At 34.8% G+C, this 24295-nt stretch overlaps 1 protein-coding gene across 4 annotated transcripts in view; it reads right to left on the bottom strand.

Annotated features, from left to right (window-relative positions):
- Positions 1-2199: 2199 nt before the first annotated feature.
- The window catches only part of COBLL1 (cordon-bleu WH2 repeat protein like 1), a 179284-nt gene continuing 157188 nt past the window's right edge, over positions 2200-24295 (bottom strand). For all 4 annotated transcript variants that reach the window (XM_020990839.2, XM_078146994.1, XM_078146993.1 and 1 more), the window contains 3 exons: positions 19024-20609; positions 12255-12431; positions 2200-3576 (listed from right to left, as the gene is read on the bottom strand). In XM_020990839.2, the coding sequence (XP_020846498.1) occupies positions 3490-3576; positions 12255-12431; positions 19024-20609 (1850 nt within the window). In that variant the 3' untranslated portion in view covers positions 2200-3489. The remainder of the gene's footprint in view (positions 3577-12254; positions 12432-19023; positions 20610-24295) is intronic.

Genomic DNA, 24295 nt, shown 5'->3' with positions numbered 1-24295 from the left:
CTGTTTATTCTATTTTGGGCAGTGTATCATATAATACAACCACTTCAATCTGATTCAGGGTTAGTGATATTAGCAATTTCTGTTTTAACCACTCATTTTAGCTTTCCTTTCTCACTAAGCAGATGACTATTGCAGAATTGGCCAATCTGATTTCCTCCTTCTTTTCCCCAACTAATAAAAAGTGTCAACAAACAGTGAAGTGTGTAAGTCCAGAAAAGGAGTAAAATCAAAAAAGGTGGGTTAGTCCCCAAATGGGATATTCTAGAATTGACTCTACTCCATCACACTCCATACCTGTTCTTAACGTAAGTATGGATGTGACCATTGAAAAATGTTTCACCATTCAAGCAGTAAACAGAGTGATATATGGTCCTCTTGGTAAAGGCCATGGCTATATTCCAAATTTAGACTTATTTCTGGCTAATATTGATTGACCTGTGCTATAATATTGCTGTTCAGACTAAGCCACCTATACTATTTCAGTGAGGTTAACATATACTCTAAACCACCTTTCTTTTGCTTTTGATTTCTGAAACCACTACTTCATCCCTGTCAGGTTTCCTTTCTCTCCCTCTCTCTCTTTTTTTGCAACTAGCCTCGCATACAGTTACAACTCACAAATGAGTTCACCAAGTGATACTTTCTTAGGTGTTGTGCTGAAATCTATCCTCCCTCTAAGTTTAGCCAAAAGCTTTGTTGCAGTGTGTGTGGGCTTGATACCAATTGACCGACTGAACTCTATCACCTCATTATTGATGACCTTGTCATTTGGCATTAAATATTTATGGGAGATGCAGCTGATCAAACATGATCTTTTACTCCCACATCTACTTACTGTCCTCAAATTCCTTCTGTTTTTACTTTAGTCTGGTTATCCCTTCCTCTTAGCATACTGAACAACTCCTAACCGTGTATGTTTTACTTTTCCTACCTAAGCTACTCTCCCTTATAATTTATCAGAAATAACTTCAACAACTTCAGATGCAGTACATAAAGCTATCCCTTAAACAATTTACATAATAGGCTCATTTAGCTGGAATTGTTGGGGAATGAAGTATTGTACCTAATAGATTTTCTAAATTATTGAAGCTTAATATCCCCTTTATGTGCTTAAAAAAAATGTTAAATGTCTTTGATGAAAATCTAATACATTATTAGTGTAATGAATGTAATTTTATACTTTTCTTGATGATTCAATCATTATTCTGAAAAACTGTGAGCTATGGTACAGCAATACATTGCTAAGGTGCTTGCTTGGTTCTATACTAACTGGCCCCAGATGGTTATGTTTTTTGAGTGTTTCAGTCATTTCTAATTGGAGGCAGCTAGGTGGCTCAGTGAATTGAGTGCTAGGCCTGGAATCAGGAAGACCTGAGTTCAAATGTGACCTCAGCCTCCTCCCTGGCTCTTTAGGTTATCAAGTTATCATATTAACTTTTTTTTTAACCACCTTTATTTCCAAATATTTCCTTCCCTTTCCTCAGAGAATCATCTCCTGTAACAGATAATAAAGAGAAAAATAATAATTCACAAAAACACAATACATCAACCACGTCTGATAGTATAGTTTGTGACACAGCCATAGGACCTTACCTCTGCAAAGGCGGGAAGAAGTCTCATTATTTCTTGAAGTTGTAAGCATGCCTTTCTCTAGCAGTCCCTCCTACCAACTAATTGTGTTATGTCTGATTCAAGTCTCTCTGGGCTGGGAAACAAGGTTAACCAACTTTATTAGAATTGTGTGTCAAATCTGTGCCTAAGGAGCTCTCCTCTAATAGCAACACAACTATAATATCTTACATTGTTTTACTTAAATGCTTTGGTTTCCATTTTTTCCCAAATTTATCTTTACTCATCTCCACAATATTTATGGCAGGTTTTCTTGCAAATACACTTTATTTCTGTATTTGTTTATTACAGGTCATAGATAAAGAGCTAGAAATGATCTCAGGGGTGATCTAGTCCAAGCCTCTCCTCCACCCCTATCACCTGTCCAAACCATTTTATAGATCAGGAAACTCAAGCTTAGGGAGGTTAAACACAATATTCAGTTGTCTGCATGTTTTATCTTAGAAAGAGAGACAGCATCCATGCTTGACTTAGTATGCCCAACCATAGCATACTTATACGGCAGAAGGATCAACACGCATGCTTACATGTATGGTACAAACCACCCTTTAAAGAAAAAGTCCTCAAAAATAAATAAGATAATTTTTATTTAACTGGAAAAGAATCAACATACTTTTAAAACTGGCAAATATCTCACTAGGGGCAGTAGAAATCTACCAGAATTCACAATCATCTTGCTTGACCAAAAGCTATGATAATAAGTGAACAATTTAGTTCCTTCTGTGGACAAACACGTATCACATAAAAACTGTAAGCCTAAAAATCAGGTGTACCCTCACCCCTACCAATTAGGCACCTCTTTAAGTGTTCCAACATTAATTTACTCATTTTTAATATTTAGAATAATAGTATTTCAATTTTAAATAAGCTTCATTATGACTTACTATTATATCACATGACTATAATTAAAATAGGCTGACTGGGATTTTCAAAACCCATTTTAAACAGTTTAATCTAGACACATTCTAATCCTTTTTTTTCTTTTGGCCCTATACATCAAAAATAAAATAACTATTACTATAAATCAATATTTTTGACAAAGGATATTTTAAGGCCTCTGGTACAAGTAACATGTATATGTTTAAGATTCATCTGTGCCCTTATACTATAAGAATTATATACAGAAAAACATTTATAATTAAATTTTCTTTGTGCATTTCAAGGGTTAAAGACTAAATGCAGAGAATTATTACAACATTAAAATACTGAGGATCCCATCACAGTCTCTGATTTTGCATTGTTCCCATGGAAAAAAAATGTAAGAGGAAGAATTTTGAGCACAAAATGATTCAACAATTAAAACCAATGTTCAACTGAAGACAGTCATTTGTTATCACTAGTATTTTTAGTTGGTTCTTTCTGCAGAATGCAAGGTTTGAAATTTATGCTTATTACAGGTTTTTAATTTAACAGTAACATCAAGGCAGCATATGGCAGACATTTATTAACTCACATATTATGTTAAAGTACTTATACAATTATAAACCTAAGGATATTAAAAAGTTATCCTTTTGACTAAATCACCATTGTACAATATGTTTCTACAAATAATTCAATGAAATCAACAAAATGTGATTATTTTTCATTTCAAAAACTGAAAGTCATCTGCACCTCTTCTTAAAAGTCCTACAGCAGCATATTCAGCTTTTAAGGCATACAGACAAAAATATCACTATAAATTACATATTTCAATAATTCTTCTCTTGGCATGAAAAGCCATCACACAAAATTCACACATCTTAATAGACAATATATATATTAACAGACACCTGAATTTACATTTGCAATAAATCTCAATTAGTATTATGTTGGCCTATGTAAGAGGTGGTGGTAAAGTGCAAAATAGCTGGTGTAACATCTCTAATGGTCAGACTGTGTTTCTGTGGACGCTGGACAGTTGAGTCTTGGTCTTCCATTTACAGATATGGTATTGGATGGAACACTAACCTAAAAGAGAGACACATGATCATATCTTTCCACTTACAAGCATACAGCTGCCTAATTTCAAATTTTCATTCACTACAGCATTTTATTTACTGGTTAATTATGAGCACTCACATTTAGTATTTTATTGTTCAATGAAGTATAAATCATTAAGAATCAACAATCACTCATCCATGAAATTAAAAATAAGAGATTTGTTATTTTCACAACAAACAAGTTAAATAATCCATTAACACATCATAGTCTTTATAAAATGACTAAACTAACTCAAAGGACAGGAGCACAAACACAGACTGCAATCCAAGCTGTTAATGAGCTTTTTTCATAAGCTTAATTATGGCTTCTAAAACCTGGTAGTGAGAATGCAGAAAAATACAGTGAATTCTCCAAAACCATTTTAAAAACATGGACTTTGACTTCCTCTCACCCTGACTTGCTCCTCCCATGGACTGTTTATTCATAGAAAGAGGCTATTTTCATATTTTAAGAATGCATATACTTTGGCTAATATGACAAAAAAAAAAAGAAAATGTTGGATGTTGGAGGGGATGTGGGAAAAGTGGGATACTAATGCATTGTTAATGGAGTTGTGAACTGGTCCAACCATTCGGGAGAGCAAATTGAAACTATGCCCAAAGGGCTATAAAACTGTGCATACCCTTTCATCCAGCAATGATGAAATGGGTCTATATCCCAAAGACATTCAAAAAAAAGGGAAAAGAACCTATCTGTACAAAATATTTATAGCAGCTCTTTTTGTGGTGGCTAAGAATTAGAAATTTCAAAGGGATGCCCATCAATCGGGGAATGGCTAAACAAGCTTGTGCTATATGATTATGATGGAATATTATTATGCTATAAGAAATGACAAGCAGGATGATTTCAGAAAAACCTGGAAAGACTTACATGAACTAATGCATAGTGCAATGAACAGAACCAGGAGAATGTTGTACAAAGTGACAGTAATATTGTTTGATGAAGAACTGTGAACGATTTAGCTATCCTCAGTATTACAATGAGCCAAGACAATCCCAAAGGACTAATGATAAAGCATACTATCTGCCTCCAGAGACTGATATTGATTGAATATAGACTGAAGCATGCTATTTTTCACTTTCATTTTTTTCTTTTGAGTCTTCTTATACAAAATGACTGATATGGAAATGTTTTACATAATTGCATATGCATAACCTATATGTGATTGCTTACTGTCTCAGGAAGGGGTAAGGAGAGGGCAGGATAAAATTTGGAACTCAAAATTTTAAATAAAAATGTTAGCAATTTTTTTGGGGAAAAAAAGAATGCATATACTTGAATGGCAAAAAAAACCCCAGTTATTTCTTTGTTTGCCATATCATCAAAATAATTTGGATAGTAAAGTAAATTCCTAAGAGATAAGATACTCAAGATATGATATCGTTAACAATTGAACTAAATCATTATGAATGAATCTGAAAATCAAACACAATGAAACTTGAATTTCCTAATTATCCTCATCATTTAAAGGGATCTAAGGAAATTTATTTAGATTCACCTAGATGAAGACATATTTAGGTGTTCTGGAACCTTACTGGGAGAAAGGCAGCTAGCTAGGTGGCATGTTGGACAGAGAACACTGGAGTGAGGAAGACCTGGGTTCAAAACTTTTCTCAGAAGCTTAACAGCTGGGTGACTCTGGTAAAGTCACTTAACCTTTCTGAGATTTAGTCTCCTCATCTATGAAACAGAGATAATTAATAGCACCTACCTCACAGGATTGTTGTGAGGCTCAAATGAGATAACTTCTGTAAACTGTGCAGCCAATCTTTAAAGTGCTATATATAAATGTCAGCTATTATTATTTCATAAGCTCAGCAAAGAAATAGAAATTTTAAAAAATAATCATGAAACATGATAGAAGTACTTCAAAAGAAAGAAAAAAATGAAGACTCTTCTCCATTTAGATTACTGATTATTGACAAAGACTTGTTTTTTTTCCCTGTTAGAAAAAGAACTGTTGTACAAAAGGCCATATTATCTATCCTGGACAAATATTTTGGCAAGATACTGAGGAGAAAAAATAAAATTGGCTGCCTTGAGCCACTGTGACTCAGTTTTTCTCCTGCTTCCTTTAGGGAGGAATTTGGAAAGCAAGAACATCCCATAGAGCATCTACAGGATTCAACTGGATCAAAAACCAGGTTTCTGGATTTCACACATGCCAAGTTCAGGGAAGCCGGAACTAAACCAGCTGAGATGTCTCTTTTTCACAAATCTTAGTAACAGCATGCTTCTGTCCCAGTGATGATGACATTGTGGTTGACATTTTCATGGGCAAAAATCAGCTTTTGAGAATAATGGGGAAAGGGAGGCTATTCAGATGATAGAAGATTGAGCAAATGTCACTGATACCTAATAGTGAAAGCATGGTGTATGTGAGCGTGTGTGTGTGTGTTTGCATGATTGAGATTGTGTACAGTTGATTATTCTATTTCAGTACCAGTAAATCACATGTAATCATCAGGTTTTCTCTTAATATTCCATCAGAAAACCCCTTTTTGTGGCCCAATATCTTCTGTAACAGAAACACTGGAGCAAATACATTAAATTGATAAGGTGCCAACAGAGGAGGAGACAATCTCCTCCCTTAGAGGGAGAAGCCAATAGTAAATTTTCCTCTTAGATTTGGTTTTTCCTTTTGTTATTTTCCTTGATTTAAAAATGTTTATTCATCTATAGCACAGTTTTGTGTCATGGCCCACTTTGGTAATCTGGTGAAGCCTGTGAAACCCTTCTCAGAAAAATGTTTTCAAATGTATAAAATAATACATATGGTTACAAAGAAATCCAAGTACATCATAACACAAATAAAAAAATAAATTAAAAAAACTATGGGTCTCTGATTGCTTAAAATTATGATCAAACTTATCTTCTCATATATATTTTTATTCTCAGGAAATTCTCCCATGTGCTGATGTTGACTGACATTTCTATAACTTATTTACTTTGGGGCAAGGGAAAAATACTATTAGCTGAAATCAAATAGCTAAATAGCTTTTAAAAGTATCCAGAGAGGGGAAAGAATAATTGATTCACTATTTATAATAATTTGGGGTTTAAACTGGGGCCATACTGAAATGAACATTTGCCAACACTAGGCCCTTTCCATCAACAACTTTCCAAACTTCCCCAATGCTGCTTCATCTAATTTGCAATGAGTGGTCTCAACAAGTCAGTTCTGGCCAAAACTTAAATCCTCAGTTATTTCCTTGAGTAAAATAAGAAGTCAACAGCAGTATACTTCACTGCTAACTTCTTAAGATGAATTGTCATGAAATAAAAGATTTCTATTTTTCTGCAATGAAACTATGAAAAATCCCTTTAAACTTGTAGGTTTTTTTTAAAAGGATTGCTATTAGGAGTGCTTTTGATAGCTAAAAAAACAGTCCAAGGAAATAGGAGAGAAATCAGCAGGAGACTAAGCTCCTTGACAAGTCTGCCCCAAAGCCCCTTATCTCTAGCCTTTGGTCTATTTTTGGAATGCTTCCAAAGACTGAAGAGTACTTTTCAGATAAAATAATAAAAATCACTCCTTAGTTTGATATATTCCTAAAAATTGTATTCTAATTCAAATTGGTATATGAAAAGACATGTGCATAATTAGAAGAAAAAAACCTAATACTCTGCCACCAGGTGTCTTATAAACAATATGATTCAAAGAACCTTATGTTTAAAAATTAGTTCAGCTGGGATCAATTGAATATAAAAGGATATGCTGATCATATATTCGTCCTAACATCAAAAGCAGCTTATAAATCACCCACCTTGGTTCATCAGCCCTTCTCTGTACAGTAGGGAGAAGGGGAAAAAGGAATGACCTCTATAAATGTGTTGAACACAGGGGCAGGGTGGAGGATGAATTTTAAAAGGTTAGGGTATGAAATCCATGACATGCCCATGCTATGTCAGTTATGACTATATCCTCTCTAGAGCAATCAACCAGATAATCGCTGTAATGTGAATCTAACCATTATAATTAAGGTTAATTGATGTGGTGTGAACATCAGCCATAAGGCAGGTTGGTACCTGAAGTTAAATTGAACATTCTGGGAGCCAAGTCATAGGCAAGCACAGAGCCAACTTTCTGCTGAACATCTAAACTCACTGTCAAAATCACTAGAGATTTTATTTGGCAACATAATTGTTGTTCTATAAAAGAAATGTCATCATTTGAAACAAACTAGGAAAAATTTTCAGTGTACTGCTATAAAAAAGATGGTATGTAAGCACAGACCAGAATGAGGAATGAGACCTGCAAGTGCCATTTCTTTTTTTTTTTTGGCAGTTTTTTTTTCCTTTTTAGGCAATGGGGTTAAGTGACTTGCCCAGGGTCACACAGCTAGTAAGTGTAAGTGTTTGGCCTAAGGCTGGATTTGAACTTACGTACTCCTGACTTCAGGGCCAATGCTCTATCCGCTGCACCACCTAGCTGCCCCATACAAGTGCCATTTCTAATGATACATACAGGTTATTAACTGATTTTTTTTTTAACTAAAAACCCACCAATAGATTATGACCTAAGGTGCTTCTTGAAGGAATGGGCACTGGCACTATAGAACCACTCAGCTATGGCAGTAGCAGACTACAGTGTAACAGTTCTCAAGTGTGGTCTGCAGATGCCTCTAGGTCCCCAAGATCCTTTCAAGGGGTCCTCAAAATCAAAGCTATTTTCAGAATTCTAAGATCTTATTTGCTTTTTTCATTTCCATTTGCTCACAAGCAAACAGTGGAGGTTTCCAGAGGCTACATGACCTGTGAATTAAAGATGTAGCTTGTAAACATGAAGAAAGAGTTACTCTCTCATCTGCAGAATTATACTTTTGCTGTACAAAATGAATGAATCTATGGATGTGCTGGCTTTCTTGTTTTGTTTGTGTTCATCCAGTATTAGCACCAACTAATAATCAAAGGTCTTCTTTTACATGAATGCTTGGCAACAGACACAAGTAGTGCATTGACCAAAGTTCTTAGAGGAAGGATTTTCAATAATTTTTAAGAGCGTAAAGGGGTCCTGAGGCCAAAAAGTTTGAGAACTACTGATGAAGTTGCATAGAGAGAGCCCCAGAATAGGAGTCAAGAGTATTAGCTTTTTATCCCAATTCTTTCATTTAATTCTGTGTGACTTTGGACCCATTACTTGATACCTACGGACCTCAGTTTCCCCATCTCTAAATTCAGGGGTTTGCTTTCTCTCCTGCTAACACTTTACAACTTTGGTCTTCCATTAGAAGTGATGGATGTTTCCTAGACAATATAAACCTAAAGAAATGGATAGGAAGAAAAGAACACCAAATTTGTAGTTGGGAATCCTACCCTTTTCTCTGCTACTTACCAGCTAGGTGACCCTAGACAAGTTATTTGACCTTTTGAGGTTCAGTTTCCTCATCTGGGGATAATACTTTTACTTCCTCACAAGGATGTGGGGAGGAAGGTAATTTTAAACTGTAAAGTGACATTTAAGTGTGAACTCTTATGCATGATGCGATAAAAAGATCTAGACATTTAAGACCTGACTCTCTAAAATCTTTTTCTCATGTAGCCCACCCTTGAATCAGTGAAAGCTTTATAGGTGAAATGACTCTGCCAAATCAGGCTCTTTAACATACTGAGTGTATAGTGGCCTCTTAGTTTGACTGAAGGCTATAAAAGAAGTTCCAGTTTAATTTGCAAGTTCCTCTAATTAATCATGAAAGATGATTAATATTTCCATCGACTTCACATAGAGACATTAAGAGTAGTCCTATAGCTAGTGTAGCTTTGCGTGGGTCCACTAAAACCAGTGATCACTTATAAATTCTTTCTTAGGAAGAGGGGTCAGAAATGATAAAGACTTTTCTCAAATGATGATATCCAATTTTGTTAACCTTAGAAAACATACTTTTCCCCTTCTACATCTTTTGAATATGTCACCATACAACATACAACAAATTTTCTATTTTAATTGCCTACTGAATTAATAATTAGAAAGTATGCTACTGAGACAAACAAAAACTTAACTCCTATGAATAAAGACCTAAAATATTCAAAATCACATACTTTATGTCTATTCTAAAAATAAAACCTAAGCTCCTGAAATTCTCCTTCATGTTTTCTTCTCAGGACCCAAAAGAATCACCTGGAATGATTTCCATACTTGCTTAGCTGTGAACCTGAGATGCTTTTGTAGTGGTCTCCAAAGTGGCCAACCTCCTGCCCCATGAGAAGAAACTGATTGAACTGAAAATATCTGGGATCCTTTACCCGGAATCACTTACACCTGTCTTGTCCTTTCTCTGCATGGTGCCTTTGCTCCTTATGTTGAACCAACTGTTCCGTTCAGTTCAATTCAATTCAATTCATCAGCATATATTAAATATTTACTATGTGTCAGGCACTGTGCTAGGAGCAGGGAATTATAAAAAAAAAAAACCAAACCAGTTCTCAAAGAACTTAAATTTTAGGGGTAGGATCTAATGTGCACTGAAAAGCAAATTCAGGGAGCAAAAGAAAACTGAGAATTGGGGATGGGGGGGGGAGAAGGGATGATTTGGGAAAAGCTTTATTAGATGCTGAGCCTTGAGGAGTTTGAGACTTTTAAGAGGTAGAGGTGCAAAGGAAATGTATTTGAAACATAAAGAACAGCTTATGCAAGGGCACAAAGGTAGGAAATGGAATAAATATCAGGTTTAGGAACTAGCTAGCATGTGCATTTAGAGTACTATATCATCTAGTTTTAGAGATTCTGGGCTCACACAGAGGTCAAATGACTTGCCTATAATGCAACAGACATTGATTAGTGCCATGGTTTCAACCCAAGTCTTCCTAACTTGAGGACCAACCCCTAAATACTATACCACTCCCTCTCTGAAGCCTTCTTTTCAAAGTTAGGGTTCTACTTCTCTGCAATAACTGGTCAAAATAAAGAGGAGGGGATTTTTTTGTTGTTCAAATAAGATCAGAGACAAAGTTGGAAGATACAAGAATATCTAGTTTAATGCCCTCATTTAACAGATGAGGACAGTGAGGCCCAGAGAAGGGAAGGGGAATTAATAACTAAGTCCATATCAGCTGCTAGTATAAGACCTACCATATAATAATGTATTTTGCACCTGGGACCACATGATAATTCATTTTGGAAAAGAAGCCTGAAGTGCACTACAAAGCAGCAATTATAAAAACACTTTGATACTGATTAAAAAATAGAGAGGTCATTCAGCAAAACAGATTAAAGTAACAAGCAAATCATGAGTGGTGTTTGCTAAACCAAAAGACTAATTTTAGCAGGGTAATTTTTTACAAAAAACTGCTTGGGAAACTGGAAAGCAGTTTGGCAGAAACTGGGCATAGACCAACATCTCACACACTATCCCAAGATAAACTGCAAATGAATACATGATTTAGACATAAGAGGCAACATAAATTTAGAAGAACAAGGAAGAAATAACCTTTCAGCTCTATGGATAGGGGACGGATTCATGACTAAACAAGAAATGTAGACTGCAGAAAATAAAATGGACAATTTCGATTATACGAAATTTAAGTTTTTTCATAAACAAATCTGATGTAGTTAAAACTAGAATGTAAACAAGTAAATGGGGAAAAAAATCTTTACAGTAAGTTTTTTTTTGTTAAAGGGCTTATAGCCAAGATATGTATGGAGCTGACTGTAAAACTAAGGGTCATCCTTCCAAAGGATATGAATAGAATATTTTCAAAGGAAGAAAACCAGCCTATCAATAGTCAAATGAAAAAATGATCTGAATCACTAATAACTAAAGAAATACAAATTAGAGCAACACAGGTTCCATCTTACAAAATTGGCAAAGATAACAAATAAGGAAACTGACAAATGTTAAAGAGATTTCGAGAAAATAGGCACCCGTAGGTATGCCTTGTTGGTGGGGCTATGAATTGGTCCAGCAATTAGGTATTTCAAGGAAAGCAATTCGGTACTATGCCCAAAATAATTACCAAACTGTATGGTATGACTATAATCCAAAGATATCAAAGAGAGAAAAGGGACCATAGAAACAAAAATACTTAAAGCAGCTCTTTTCAGAGTAGCACTAAACTGGAAGATGAGGTAGTGTCCACTTCCTGAGGAACAGTTAAATATCCTTGTGCCTTGTGATCAAAGAGATAGGTTCAGAGTAAACTGTGAAGTTTCCAATGCAATGTGACATGAGCAAAACTAGGAGAACAATTTAAACATGACACCATAGAGGAAAAACAACTATTAGAGACTTTAGAGCTGTGATTAATGTAGCGATAAACCACAAGCCAAGAGGAATAACAATGAATTACATAATCTCTCAGAGAGACAATGTACTTAAAATCCAGAATAAGCCATGTATTTGGACGTGGTCAATGTGGAAATTTGGTTTGCTGGACTATGTGTATTTATTATGAGTGTTAAAAAACAAACAAACAAACAGGGGGGAAGCAGTGAGAAGAAAGTTATAATTTAAAAAAACTGCTGGGGAGGGGTAGCAAACTTGAATTCTTGCTAATTAAGCATATACATTTTGAACTAAAAAAAAAGTTATGGAAAGGAGTCATTTTCAGTGTCCTTTTTTATGTTTAAACGTCAGAAACAATTTCCCCTAAATTGGCAATGTTGAAAATAAGTCCACTGTTAGCCGTCTGATGAAAAGTAAGCTTACCCTTTTCAATTTGGCAGCAGCCTCTCCAGAGCGAATTGCGGTCAGCAAACTTTGTCGAATCTGTTCTGGGTCAGCACTTTGGAATGTTAAAGAAGTTTGTCTCTTAACGGTGAAGGATGCGCGGTCAGTTGATGACTGTCTCTGGCATTTCTGTTCATTGTGTGCAGAGCTAGCTTCCTATACAAGGAAATAGAAAATGTTTAGATGGCCCTCATGAGCACAATTGAGGGTGAAGGAGAAAGAAGTAGATGAGAAGAAATTATGAGAGATCACCGGCAAGAGATGGTACTCGTGGGAATAGGGTCACATTCCAGTTCTATTATTCTTAGAACTTCTAATCCATAATCATCCTCCATTAATATCTCTGTTTTTGTATTTTTTTTAAATTTCCTACATATCAACCACTACTAGGATATTAAGTGTGAGGAACAACAGAAAGTTGTTGTGGTGCTGGTGTCATTTTTCAGTCATGTCCAACTCTCTGTGACCCCATTTGGGGTTTTCTTAGCAAAGATACTGGAGTGATTTGCCATTTCCTTCTCCAGTTCATTTGACAGATGAGGGAATTTAGGTAAACATGGTTAAGTGACTTGCCCAGGGTCACACAGCTACTAAATGCCTGAGGTCACATTTGAACTCATGAATATGAGTCTTCCTGATTCCAAGCCCAGTGCTCTATCTACTGTGTCACTTAGCTACCAGCAACAGAAAGTAGAAAGCAATAAATATGAAAGAAGGCAAGGATGGTAGTTTTTCTTCCCTTAAATTCAGGCTATCACAGAAGAGAAATTTTGTTCGTTTTATGACATAACTGTAAGATTATAATGCTACAATTCAATAATATATTAATAAAATAATAACAATAAATTCACTTTTTCTCTAGCTTTTTATTAGCAACCAAATTAGAGAACAGTCCCACAATCCAAATAAAATGCCATTTCTAAAAATGGATACTTTATACCACTCAATGGCTAATTTAAAGATCATGGTGACATTCTAGATCACTAGGCACATTTTTTGGTTGTGTTCCTGAAACTACTGCTTCATACAGTGCCTGATACATAGTAAGCACATAATAAATCATTGATTGACTGAACCCCAAGTTATTCAGAACTCTATGAATTCAACATATTTTTCTGTTCTGTCCAATGAAGATTAAAGTAAAAAGAAAAAGAAATACAAACTAGCAGTATCAGTGACACAAAAACTAATGAAAATTCTTAGGAATAAATATTTAGAAATAACCTATTAAAGAAGTTCCTCTCAAAGAAGTACTTGCAATTTAAGTCTTAGAATTTTTTTATTTTTTTAAAAAAGTATCTTTATATAAATACAATTATAAAAGACTTTTTTTTAAGAGAAATTAAGCAAGACTTAAAAGACCGGAGAAATAATCATTGTTCAATGGTTAGGCTATACCAATATGAGGAAAGTGACTATACTATATAAATTAATTTACAGATTTAGTGCTGTGTCAAATTGCCACTGTGATGTTTTATGTAACTAGACAAAAATGATAATAGAATTGATTTGGAAGAAAAAAAAGGAACCTCAAGGGAAATAATGGAAATTGGGCGAAGCAAGAATGAAAGGAGACAGCAGTGATGCAATGGAAAAAGAACTAGGTTTGGAGACAAAAAACCCAAATTCAAATTCTGATTTTTTTACTACCTTTGTATTCTTGGGCAATTCACAACCTCTCTGGACCTCGGTTTCCTCATCTTTGAAATGAGGAAGCAAGAGTAGATGTTCTCTAAGATCCAATCTATGACGGTTACCAGATCTCACATTATTTCATAAAAATTAACATCAAATATAATCCCATTGTATCATAAAATGATCATCAAATTGGAAACAAGGTGGTACAATGAATAGAATGCTGAGCTTAGAGTCAAGAAGACCTAGGTATAAATCTCATCTATGACAATCATTAGCTCTGTGACCTTTGGCAAATCACTTAATGTCTATTATCAACTGACTCTCTCTAGTACTTATCTATTAAGTCACAGATCTGTCTCCCTGTAGGGAGCTCTCAGTGCTGATGAGATCACAGATTCTTTGTGTACTGGAATATATAATTATCAAAACTATTTGGTGCTAGTTAAAGAACTAAAAATTTGACCAGTGACAGAGACCAGATAAAAAGGAATCGAACAAGTATTTGTATAGTTCTTATTATGAGCCACTATCCTAAGTGCTTTACACATATCATCTCATTTGATCTTCATTTCATCCTGCAAAGCAGAAGCTGTAATTATCCCCATTTCATAGTTGAAGAAACTGAGGCAAACAGAGGATAAATGACCGACTCCAGGCTCAGCACTTTATCCACTGCACCACTTAGATGCCTCTGATAAGCAAGACCCAGAAGCAAAAGGAGATAAATCCATGAACATAAACTACAAGTGGCAAGGTCTCCTTTATGATAAGATCTGTTGGGAAAACTGGAAAGCATTTTGACAGAAATTAGATTTAGACCAACAATTCATACCATATATCAACAATTAGTGCCAAACAGCTATGCGAACTAAATATAAAAGGTCACATTATAAAAGAGAACAGAAGGAGATGCTTTTTATAACTATAACTAGGAGAAGAATCTTTAGCCAAACAAGGAATAGAGGTGATCATGAAAGATAATTAGAGAAAATTTTTATTGCATAAAATTAAAAATGCTTTTACATGAAAAAAATCAATACAGCTAGAATAAGAGAAACTCAGATGGTGGGGGGAATCTTTACATCAAACAGCTCTGAAAAAAGTCCAACATACACACACACACACACACACACACACACACACATGCGTGTGTGTGTGTGTGTGTGTGTGTGTGTGTGTATGAATGAGACTAAGAGATGTTCTACTAGATAAATAGGCAAAGCATATTGACTGACTGTATGCAAACTATCAACCATAGTATTACTCCAAATTACTAATATTAAAAGAGCAGTACAATTTAAAACAACCCTGAAGTTTTCTCTCACTTCTCTCAATGTAACAAAGATGACAAAAATTTTATATAGTCAATGTCAGCAGAGCTTAAAAGACAGGTACACTCATTTATGCAGTGATGGGCAAGTTCTGAATTTGTCTAATGTAGTGAAACTCAAACAGAAATGGATTCCTGCAGTAGCACTTTGACTTAGAAAATCACAAATTAACATTATCTATGTTGTGTAGGAATTTTATTTATTTTGTTAAACATTTCCCAATTACCCCTCTTTCCCACCCCTACTGCCCCAGTCCAAGTTTGACATCTCTGGTCTCAGCAACCAATCCGAAAAACAATTTGAAATTGTGAGGGGAAAAAAAAGTCATTTAATTGCTCATGCTTTTTGTTCCTCCCCTATTGTAGGTACACTTCAAGGAGGTCAAAGGCAGAAAGAAACGCCTGATAAATACCAAAACAATTCATTGTAGCCTTTCTTGTGGGAGCAAAGAATTGGAAACAAAGTGTATACCCATCAATTGGGAAATGCCCAAACTGAACCACAGCCTGGAGGAGAGTGAACAAAAACTGCAATCAGAAGCCCTGAGTTCAAATACCAGACCATACACTTCCTAGTTGTGTGATTCACATTTAAACCTACTTGCCTCAGTCTTCCCATCTATATAATAGGTATAACAGCACCTACCTCCCAAGGTTATTATGAAGATAAAATATTTGTGCTTTGCAAACCTGAAAGCAGTATTTAAATGTTAGTTTTCCAAATGTAATGGAATATTACTGTGTGGTAAGAAATGATAAGATACATTACTTTAAGAGAAATATGATTTGACTTGAAATGATACACAACCAGAATATATATATATAATATATATATATATATATATATATATATATATATAATGACTGCAATAATGTAAATTAGATCATAACAAAAGCATTCAAACTAATTAAATGTAATGACCAATCTCAGTATTGAAGAGCCTATAACAAAACATACCTCCAGTAGGCTCTATCCAATACAGAACTTGATATATGCTATCAGACACAATATTTGTGCCAGCAAATTTCTGGTTAAATATTTTTCTTCATTTTAAGGAAAAATTTAGTGGGCAATGATTTCAGAGGGAAGGATGTGGTACAAATACAAAAGGCATTAATAAAATCTTTTCTAAAAAAATTTCCTTAAAAGTTTTGTGACAGAAATGAAATTAACCCCATTCAGTAAAAAAAAAATTTGAAACTACAAATTCTATATTGTAAACAGAAGTTCAATAACTGAGGCTATGCGCTCTATTTCTGGGGCAAATGCGATTTTGAGATTCTCAAGATAAAGGAGAACACTTGTTAAAAAAAAAAGAACTCTTTATAACAACGCTTCAGTGAGACAAAAGGACACAAATATGGAATATATGGGAAAAGGGAAAGCCTTCCAAACAGACTAAAACTTGACTTGGCAACGTGTTTAGTGTTATGTCAAACTCAGGATGTTTAGAGAAGTAGTTTGAAATACTGTTGGAACTTTAAACTGAACAAGAAAATACAGTCTACATTACTATACTAAAAAGCCATAAAGTACATAAAGGGAATATCATTGCAATGACTGTGATCCATACAATGAATTTTGCTCCCTCTATTTATCACACCATGAAGTCAAAACACACTACTCTTCCTTACCAAACCCCAGGCCCATAATCTTTTGCTTCAGAAATAGGATGTTGCCCATATGTCACACTGGCTCCACTGGATACATTTTTTGGTTAGAATGAATATAAATGCAAGAATCCAAAACTGAACTTAAAAAAAGTGTCTTCAGAGGTCATTAAACAATATCTAAGATGTATCTTAAATTTCCTTCACTTGGTTTATTGTTGGGGAAGGGATATCCCATCAGAAAGGTAATAATGGATTAGGGAACAGCTGAACAAACTATAGTATATGAAAGTAATGGAGCATTTTTGCCCTGTGTCCTGAAATTATGTATTGTTATGGTCCTTTCAATCACTCTAAAAGTTAGTTTGATAAGTTGGTGTATAAATAACCAATGTTAAGGTAACAATAAATAGGAAATAGGAATTAAGAATGTAAAGGGGAATATGGCAGCCACTTGCCCAAAACTGCCTTCTAAATTAATCAGGGCCACATCTAGAGACTGCGTTAAATTAGGAAACACACAAACAAGGAAATCTAATAATTAGGAAATGAAGAAGAAGAAGACATGTTAATACTTTTATTACAAAAGACAGTTTTCCTCAGATCTTTTTCTATGAACTTATATCTGATATATGTTTTTGTCAACAGAAAGAACATGACGTTTCCATACTCAAAGCACTTGCTAATAATGGGTTCTCTATCAGGACAATGGGAATATCTTTTGCCCATTTAATCAATCACTTGTGAGAAGAATTTAGGAAATACAAGTAGGAAGTAGTCTTTAAACCTGTGTAAATAATGTGAATCAGTTCAAAAGGTTTTTTTTGTTATCGGCTATTGCTTGTTTGTTTTTAACTCAGCCATTTGTTTGGCATAGCTTATGTCATACAAATATATTCCAGGATACTCGTCAATTCTAAGTTAATGTCTTATACAGATTGGATAGTGAATAATAAAACAACATAAGGACCAATTATTACTCCAGAATACTGATGATGAAGCATATTATATGTGTGTGTGTATACACTCATGCATAAACAAACATAATACATAGATGTCACACACATACATGCATGAAATAGATTTCTGTTAATTAAAAAATAGAGAGGTTAGAGGAGGATACCACAGATGTGCAGTGTTGCATGAACTTTCAGATGAGATCACTATCATTAGTTTTATGTAATAATTTAATATTGTTACAAGATGATGAAACACACTATTCTTGACAGGCTGAGATTACAGAATGAGAAACATATATGAATATATACACATATTTGTATACAGACATTGAAGAGATTTGTTTTGTTCATGCATAATTGTTACAAGGAATTTGTTTTTGTTTTATTTTATTTCCAACTGGGTGGGGAGTGAAAAGAGGAAAAAAATAGATTTTTTTTACCTAAAAAAAGGAGTGTGTGTATGCACGTGTGACGTATGTGTGGGAAGTAAACGTAACACTCAGATGAAGAGTGTGGCATGCACTTTCAGATGTGGTCACTTTATCATTGGTCTTATGTAATTGTTTAATTTTGTTACAAGATGATAAAATGTACTATCCTTGACAGAGAAGTAGTGGATTTATGATTCAGAAGACACGTGTATACACAGCATGCATATATGTATGTATATATGCATGTAAATATACATGTACAAATATACATACAGACATTAAGGGAATTTGTTACACTTAACTGTATGCTTGCTGCAAGAAATTTGTTTTTATTTTATTTTTTTTCCAATTGGGTAGGTAGTGGAAGGGAAGAAAAAAAGGTTTTGGTTTTTTTTTTAGGCAATTGGGGTTAAGTGACTTGCCCAGGGTCACACAGTTAGTAAGTATCAAGTGTTTGATCTGAGGCTGGATTTGAACTCAGGTCCTCCTGACTTCAGGGCCGGTGCTTTATCCACTGTGCCACTTAGCTGCCCCAAGATTTTTGTTAATCAAAAAAAGTAGAGAGGTATATTGGGGGTAGTGCTACATATATGGAGAGTTGCATGTACTTTCAATTGAGGTCACTGTATTATTAGTTTTATGTAACTGTTTAACTTTGTTACATGATGACTCCTACAGAGTGGAAGATAAACTATGTTTGTAAAATTAAAAACAAAACACATAAATAAAAGTTTAAAAACCAAAACAAATTTTTAAAATGAGAGAAAAATAACATTTACCTTGTCAGACTGTAGAACTCCCAGTAACTTATCTAATGGATTATTTTTTTCCTCCGCCTCTTTGGAAGCTGATGAAGGTGGTCCAGGAGATGGACCCTCTTTGGATGATTGCCTCGGGACAGTATATGTTTTACTGAAAGACTGTGATCTTTTGACTACAGCAAGTGCAAAAGGAGAAGGAGTAGCAGTTGTGTATGGCCGTGGTGCACCAAAAGTCCTTAAGGCTTTTAGGCTGAACGTTGCTGGCTGAGTAGAGGGAACATTCACCGGTTTCGGGGGTTTGGTAGAAGTCGGGATTTCTATGTGTCTCTGACTGATGTCATGATCAGTTTGTTTGTCAGGTAATTCAGAAGAGAAGTTAATTGTCTTATTTAAAGGAGAAAGCATTTCCTCTTGGGGAGATGATAACTTTTTTTCAATCTCTTTATGCTTCAGTTCATTTTGAACAGAACTTGTAGCAGCATTGACACTTTTGGCAGCTGCAGATGTAACATAATGACCTGAGGCCCTTTTCTGCATCTGTAAGAAAAAAGAACTAGGTTTCGTCTGGGGACTTATCACCTTAGATCTTCCTTTTGGTTCCATAATACTGTTTAGGTGTTCTAAATTCAGCACCAATGGAGTTGCGCCATTGTCTTTATTTACTATGGAGGCTGGTTTTGTAGAAGATACAGTCCCATCGGTGAAGCTTATTTCATTTTGGATATGATGCGCCATTCCTAATTTGGGTTCATATTTCATGTCAGTCTGTGTTTCCCTTGGACCTTCAGAAATAAGATCATCTGTTTGGATAGCAGATTCCTTCAGCTGTTCACGTGGCTGGTAATTTTCTGGAGAATGTATCTCCTGATCATTCTTATTGTACCGAATACTTTCTGACTCCCAATCCTTCAGTGTGTCCAGGGATTTGGGAGGTACTATTTTGTAAGTCGTCATTCCAATTTTGGGTATGTAGTCTCTCGTAATCTCATTAGAAGGCTTTGGTTTGGTTTTGTAGTCAGGTTTATAAAGGGGATAATTCTTTATACAGGAATCAGTTAGAGTTTTATCAGTCCCATCTACTGGAACAAACAGATCATCATTGCCATGTGTAGGACTTACATCTTTAAGGTTGGGTATGTCTTCCTGCCCATTTATTGGTCTCTGGTTCTTGAGTTCTCTTGAGAGATCTATAGAACCCTGTGATTTAAAAGATGACTTTTGAGATGATTTATTGTTATTTGAAAGCTGTATGTTTTCATTGCCTCTGAAGTTTGGCAAATTATGATCCAGGTGAGCAACTATTTCACTTAACATATTATTGTCCAAATTGTTAAGAGACTGAGTTGTCTGAATTGCTGCATCTTGAGTTTTTACCTTTTCTAAGTTGGATTGACTCGGCTTCTGATCTTGAATTGGTAAAAGTACTTGAGGATTTTCCTTGTTACCTACAGCAACGTCATTTTTATATGCTTGAGAATCTGATGGCCTGTCAGTTTCAAGCTTGTTATTTTCAGTAACATCAGCTACACTGATTTCTACCATCCTCACTCCATTTTTTACTTTCTCATTCGAGTCCACTGGAAGGAGCATCATATCATTTTGATCTTTGAGAAAAACAAAACAAAATAATTTGTAACCAATTGTTAAATACAAAAAGAAAAAGAAAGTTCCTACCCCAAATGACTAATACACCATAAGCCTGAGCTCTACATATTTTTTCTTACATTGCTATCTATAAACACAGTTCCTATGTTACATATAATTTTTAAAAAATACTAATATTTAATATGAGTTTATTTAATTTTTAAAAAGATCGCATCGGATCACTTTCAAAGGAAGCATTTCCAAAAAGCATATAGCAGTACATGTTCTTTGCTGCTTTAATCTCCCTTCTTTTATTAATGAGCATTTACTGTCACCTACAAAGAATATAACACTGTTAGATACTGTGAAAGAGATGAAATAAACGGATGAGACAAACCCAAGGACTATATAAACACAATTATAAAAGACTTTTCACACAAATAAAGACAGATCTAAACAACTGGAAAAATACTAATTACTCATGGGTAGGCTGAATCAACATAATAAAAATCCTACCTAAGTTAATTTACTTATTCAGTGCCATACCATTCAAACTTCCAAAGAATTATAGAGCTAGAAAAAATAATAACAAAATTCATCTGGAAGGACAAGAGATCAAGAATACCAAGGGAATCAACGGAAAAAAAAAGTGAAGAAAAGGCAGCCTAGCAGTATCAGATTTCAAATTATATTACAACCAGCAATCATGAAAACAATCTGGTATTGGCTGAGGAATAAAGTGGTGGATCACTGGAATAGATCAGTGGTATAGATACATAATACACGTAGTAAATAAGTATAGTAACCTACTCTTTGATAAACCCAAAGATGCAAGCTTTTGAGGTGAGTTCTTTTAGGGTAAGAACTCACAAAAAATGCTAGGAAAACTGGAAAGCGATTTGGAAGAAACTAGGCATAGACTGACATCTCACACCAGATAAAGTAAAAATGGATACATGATTTATATATAAAGGGTGCTATCATAAGTATGGAATATGGAAAAATGTACCTGTCAGATCTGTGGATAAGGGAAAAATTTAGGACCAAACAAGATATTGACAGGGTAATGGGAAGTAAAATGGATAATCCTGATTACATGAAATTAAAAAGGTTTCGCATAAACAAAACAAATGTAACCAAAATTAGAAGGAAAGAAATTGGTAGAAAAAATTTTACAGCAAATTTCTCTGATAAAGGCCTCATTCTCATATACATAGAAAACTGAGCCAAATTTATAAAAACAGGAGTTATTCCCAAATTGATAAACTGCCAAAGGATATGAACAAGCAGTTTTCAGAAGAAGAAATCAAAGCTATCAATAGTCACATGGAAGAATGTTCTAAGTCACTATTGACTGTTGTTCAGTCATTTTTCAGTCATGTCTAACTCTTTGTGACCCCATTTGGGGTTTTCTTGGCATAAAATACTGGAGTAATTTACCATTTCCTTCTCCAGATCATTTTGTACATGAGGAAACTGAGGCAAACTGGGTTAAGTGACTTGCCCAGGGTCACACAGCCAGTAAGTGTCTGAGGCCAGATTTGAACTCAGGTACTTCTGATTCCAGGGCTGGCACTCTAGCCACTGTGCCATTTACCTGCCCTGAGTAGAGAAACGCAAATTAAAACAACTCTGAGATACCACCTCACACCTATCAGATTGGCTAACACAACAGAAATGGAAAATGACAAATGTTGAAGGAACATGGAAAAATTGGAATGCTAATGCACTGTTAGTAGAACTGTGAATTGGTTCACCCATTCTAAAGATCAATTTAGAACTAAAACTAAAGGGCTGTGAAACGATGTATGCCCCTGTATCTCAAAGAGATAAAGAAAAGGGAAAATGATCTATTTATGGCAGTTTTTGTGATAGTAAAAAATTGGAATCTGATGAGATGTCCATCAATTGTGAAATGACCAAACAAGTTGTGGTATATGATTGTGATGGAATACTATTATGCTATAAGAAATATCAAGCAATTTGGTTTCAGAAAAACTTGGGAAGACTTATGCAAACTGAATAAGAGTAAAGTGAGCAGAACCAGAACACTGTGTATAGTCACAGCAATATTATAAGGAAAATCAACTGTAAAAGACTTAGCTCCTCTGATCTAGACAATGACCCAAGACACTTCCAAAGAACCCATAAGGAAAAATCCTATCTATCTTCAGAGAGAGAACTGATGAACTCTAAATTCAAATTGAAGCATACTTTTTAAACTTTTTTTTTGTCTTTTTGTGTATGTATTTTCTTTTGCAACATAGCTAATACAGAAATATGTTTGCATGATTTCACATGTATAATGGAGATAATATTGCTTGTCTTCTCGATGGGTGGGGTAGGGGCATGGTGGAGGAAGAAAATTTGGAACTTAAAATTTTAAAAAATGAATGTTAAAAAATTTTACATGTAATTGAGAAATACTTAATGAAGTAAATAAAAATATATTTTTAAAAAGATATGAAATGAACATAAACCAAAACCCTCAAGAAATAACAATCAAATTCCTCTTGCTTTTTCAAGTTTGTCATGCTTAGAGAATGAAGAGTAGATCTATATCCCACTTAATAAACTGTATGAGTTCTGAAAGAAAGTTTATCAACATTTAAAAAATTCAGTTCCAGGGCTACAAAAATGTGCATACCCTTTGATCCAGCAATAGCACTTCTAAGGCTATATCCCAAAGAGATCAAACAAATGGGAAAAGGACCCACACGTACAAAAATATTCATAGCAGCTCTTTTTGTGGTGGCAAAGAATTGGAAATTGAGAGGATGCCCATCAATTGGGGAATGGCCGAGCAAGTTGTGGTATATGAATGTAACGGAATACTATTTTCTATAAGAAATGATGAACAGGCTGACTTCAGAAAAACCTGGGAAGACTTATATGGTCTGATGCTGAGTGAAGTGAGCAGAACCAAGAGGACTTTGTATACAATAGCAGCCACGTTATGCAATGACTAAGAATGTTAAACTGAACCCTGCTCACCATTATGAGGATCTAAGACATCTCCAGAGGCCTCGGGATGGAAAATGCTGTCCACATCCAAAGAAAGAACTATGGAAGTCGAATCGCTTTCACTTATTTTTACCTTCAGTTGAGTTTTGTTTCATCTTTCTGATGGTTCCTCCTATTGTTTTTAATTTTTACTTACAACTTCACTAATGTGAAAATATATTTAATGGGTACGTAAATGTAAAGCCTATGTCAGATTGTATGCCGTCTGGGGGGGGGAGAAAAAGGGAGAAAAAATTTTCAACTCAAAAGCATATGGAAAAAAAAATAATTCAGATCCAACTTTTAACTTGACTGGTAAACACTTTTTCAAGGCAAAGACTCTTTTTTAAAGGAATAATTAATCACCGATTTATCTATTTCATCACTTTTTTTGTTCATCATGATTTCTTTGGAAGGTACATCTGTACCTCCATTATTAACATCAATAGCCTTGGACAAGACACCATTTTCGAACTACTGTCAGACAAAGATTTCTTTTGTCTTAACCATAACCTGTCAACCTGAAAGAAACATGGGCTTTCTCTGACTTAGCATAACTCATAAAATTCAAATGAATTTAAAAGAAGCTAATAGCTAAGTCATCTTCTATGACTAACCAGTAAAGGGAGAAGCTGGCTTTGTATTCCTCTATTAGTCCCTAGCTAGTGAGATTCAGAACATTTGATTAAATGATAATGATTTC

Source organism: Phascolarctos cinereus, unplaced genomic scaffold (assembly GCF_003287225.1).
Source record: "Phascolarctos cinereus isolate Bilbo 61053 unplaced genomic scaffold, phaCin_HiC Scaffold_726;HRSCAF=1367, whole genome shotgun sequence".
In the NCBI taxonomy this organism is placed as follows: Eukaryota; Metazoa; Chordata; class Mammalia; order Diprotodontia; family Phascolarctidae; genus Phascolarctos; species Phascolarctos cinereus.
Note: the sequence above shows the minus strand (reverse complement) of the source record. Positions and strands in the feature narration are given on the sequence as shown.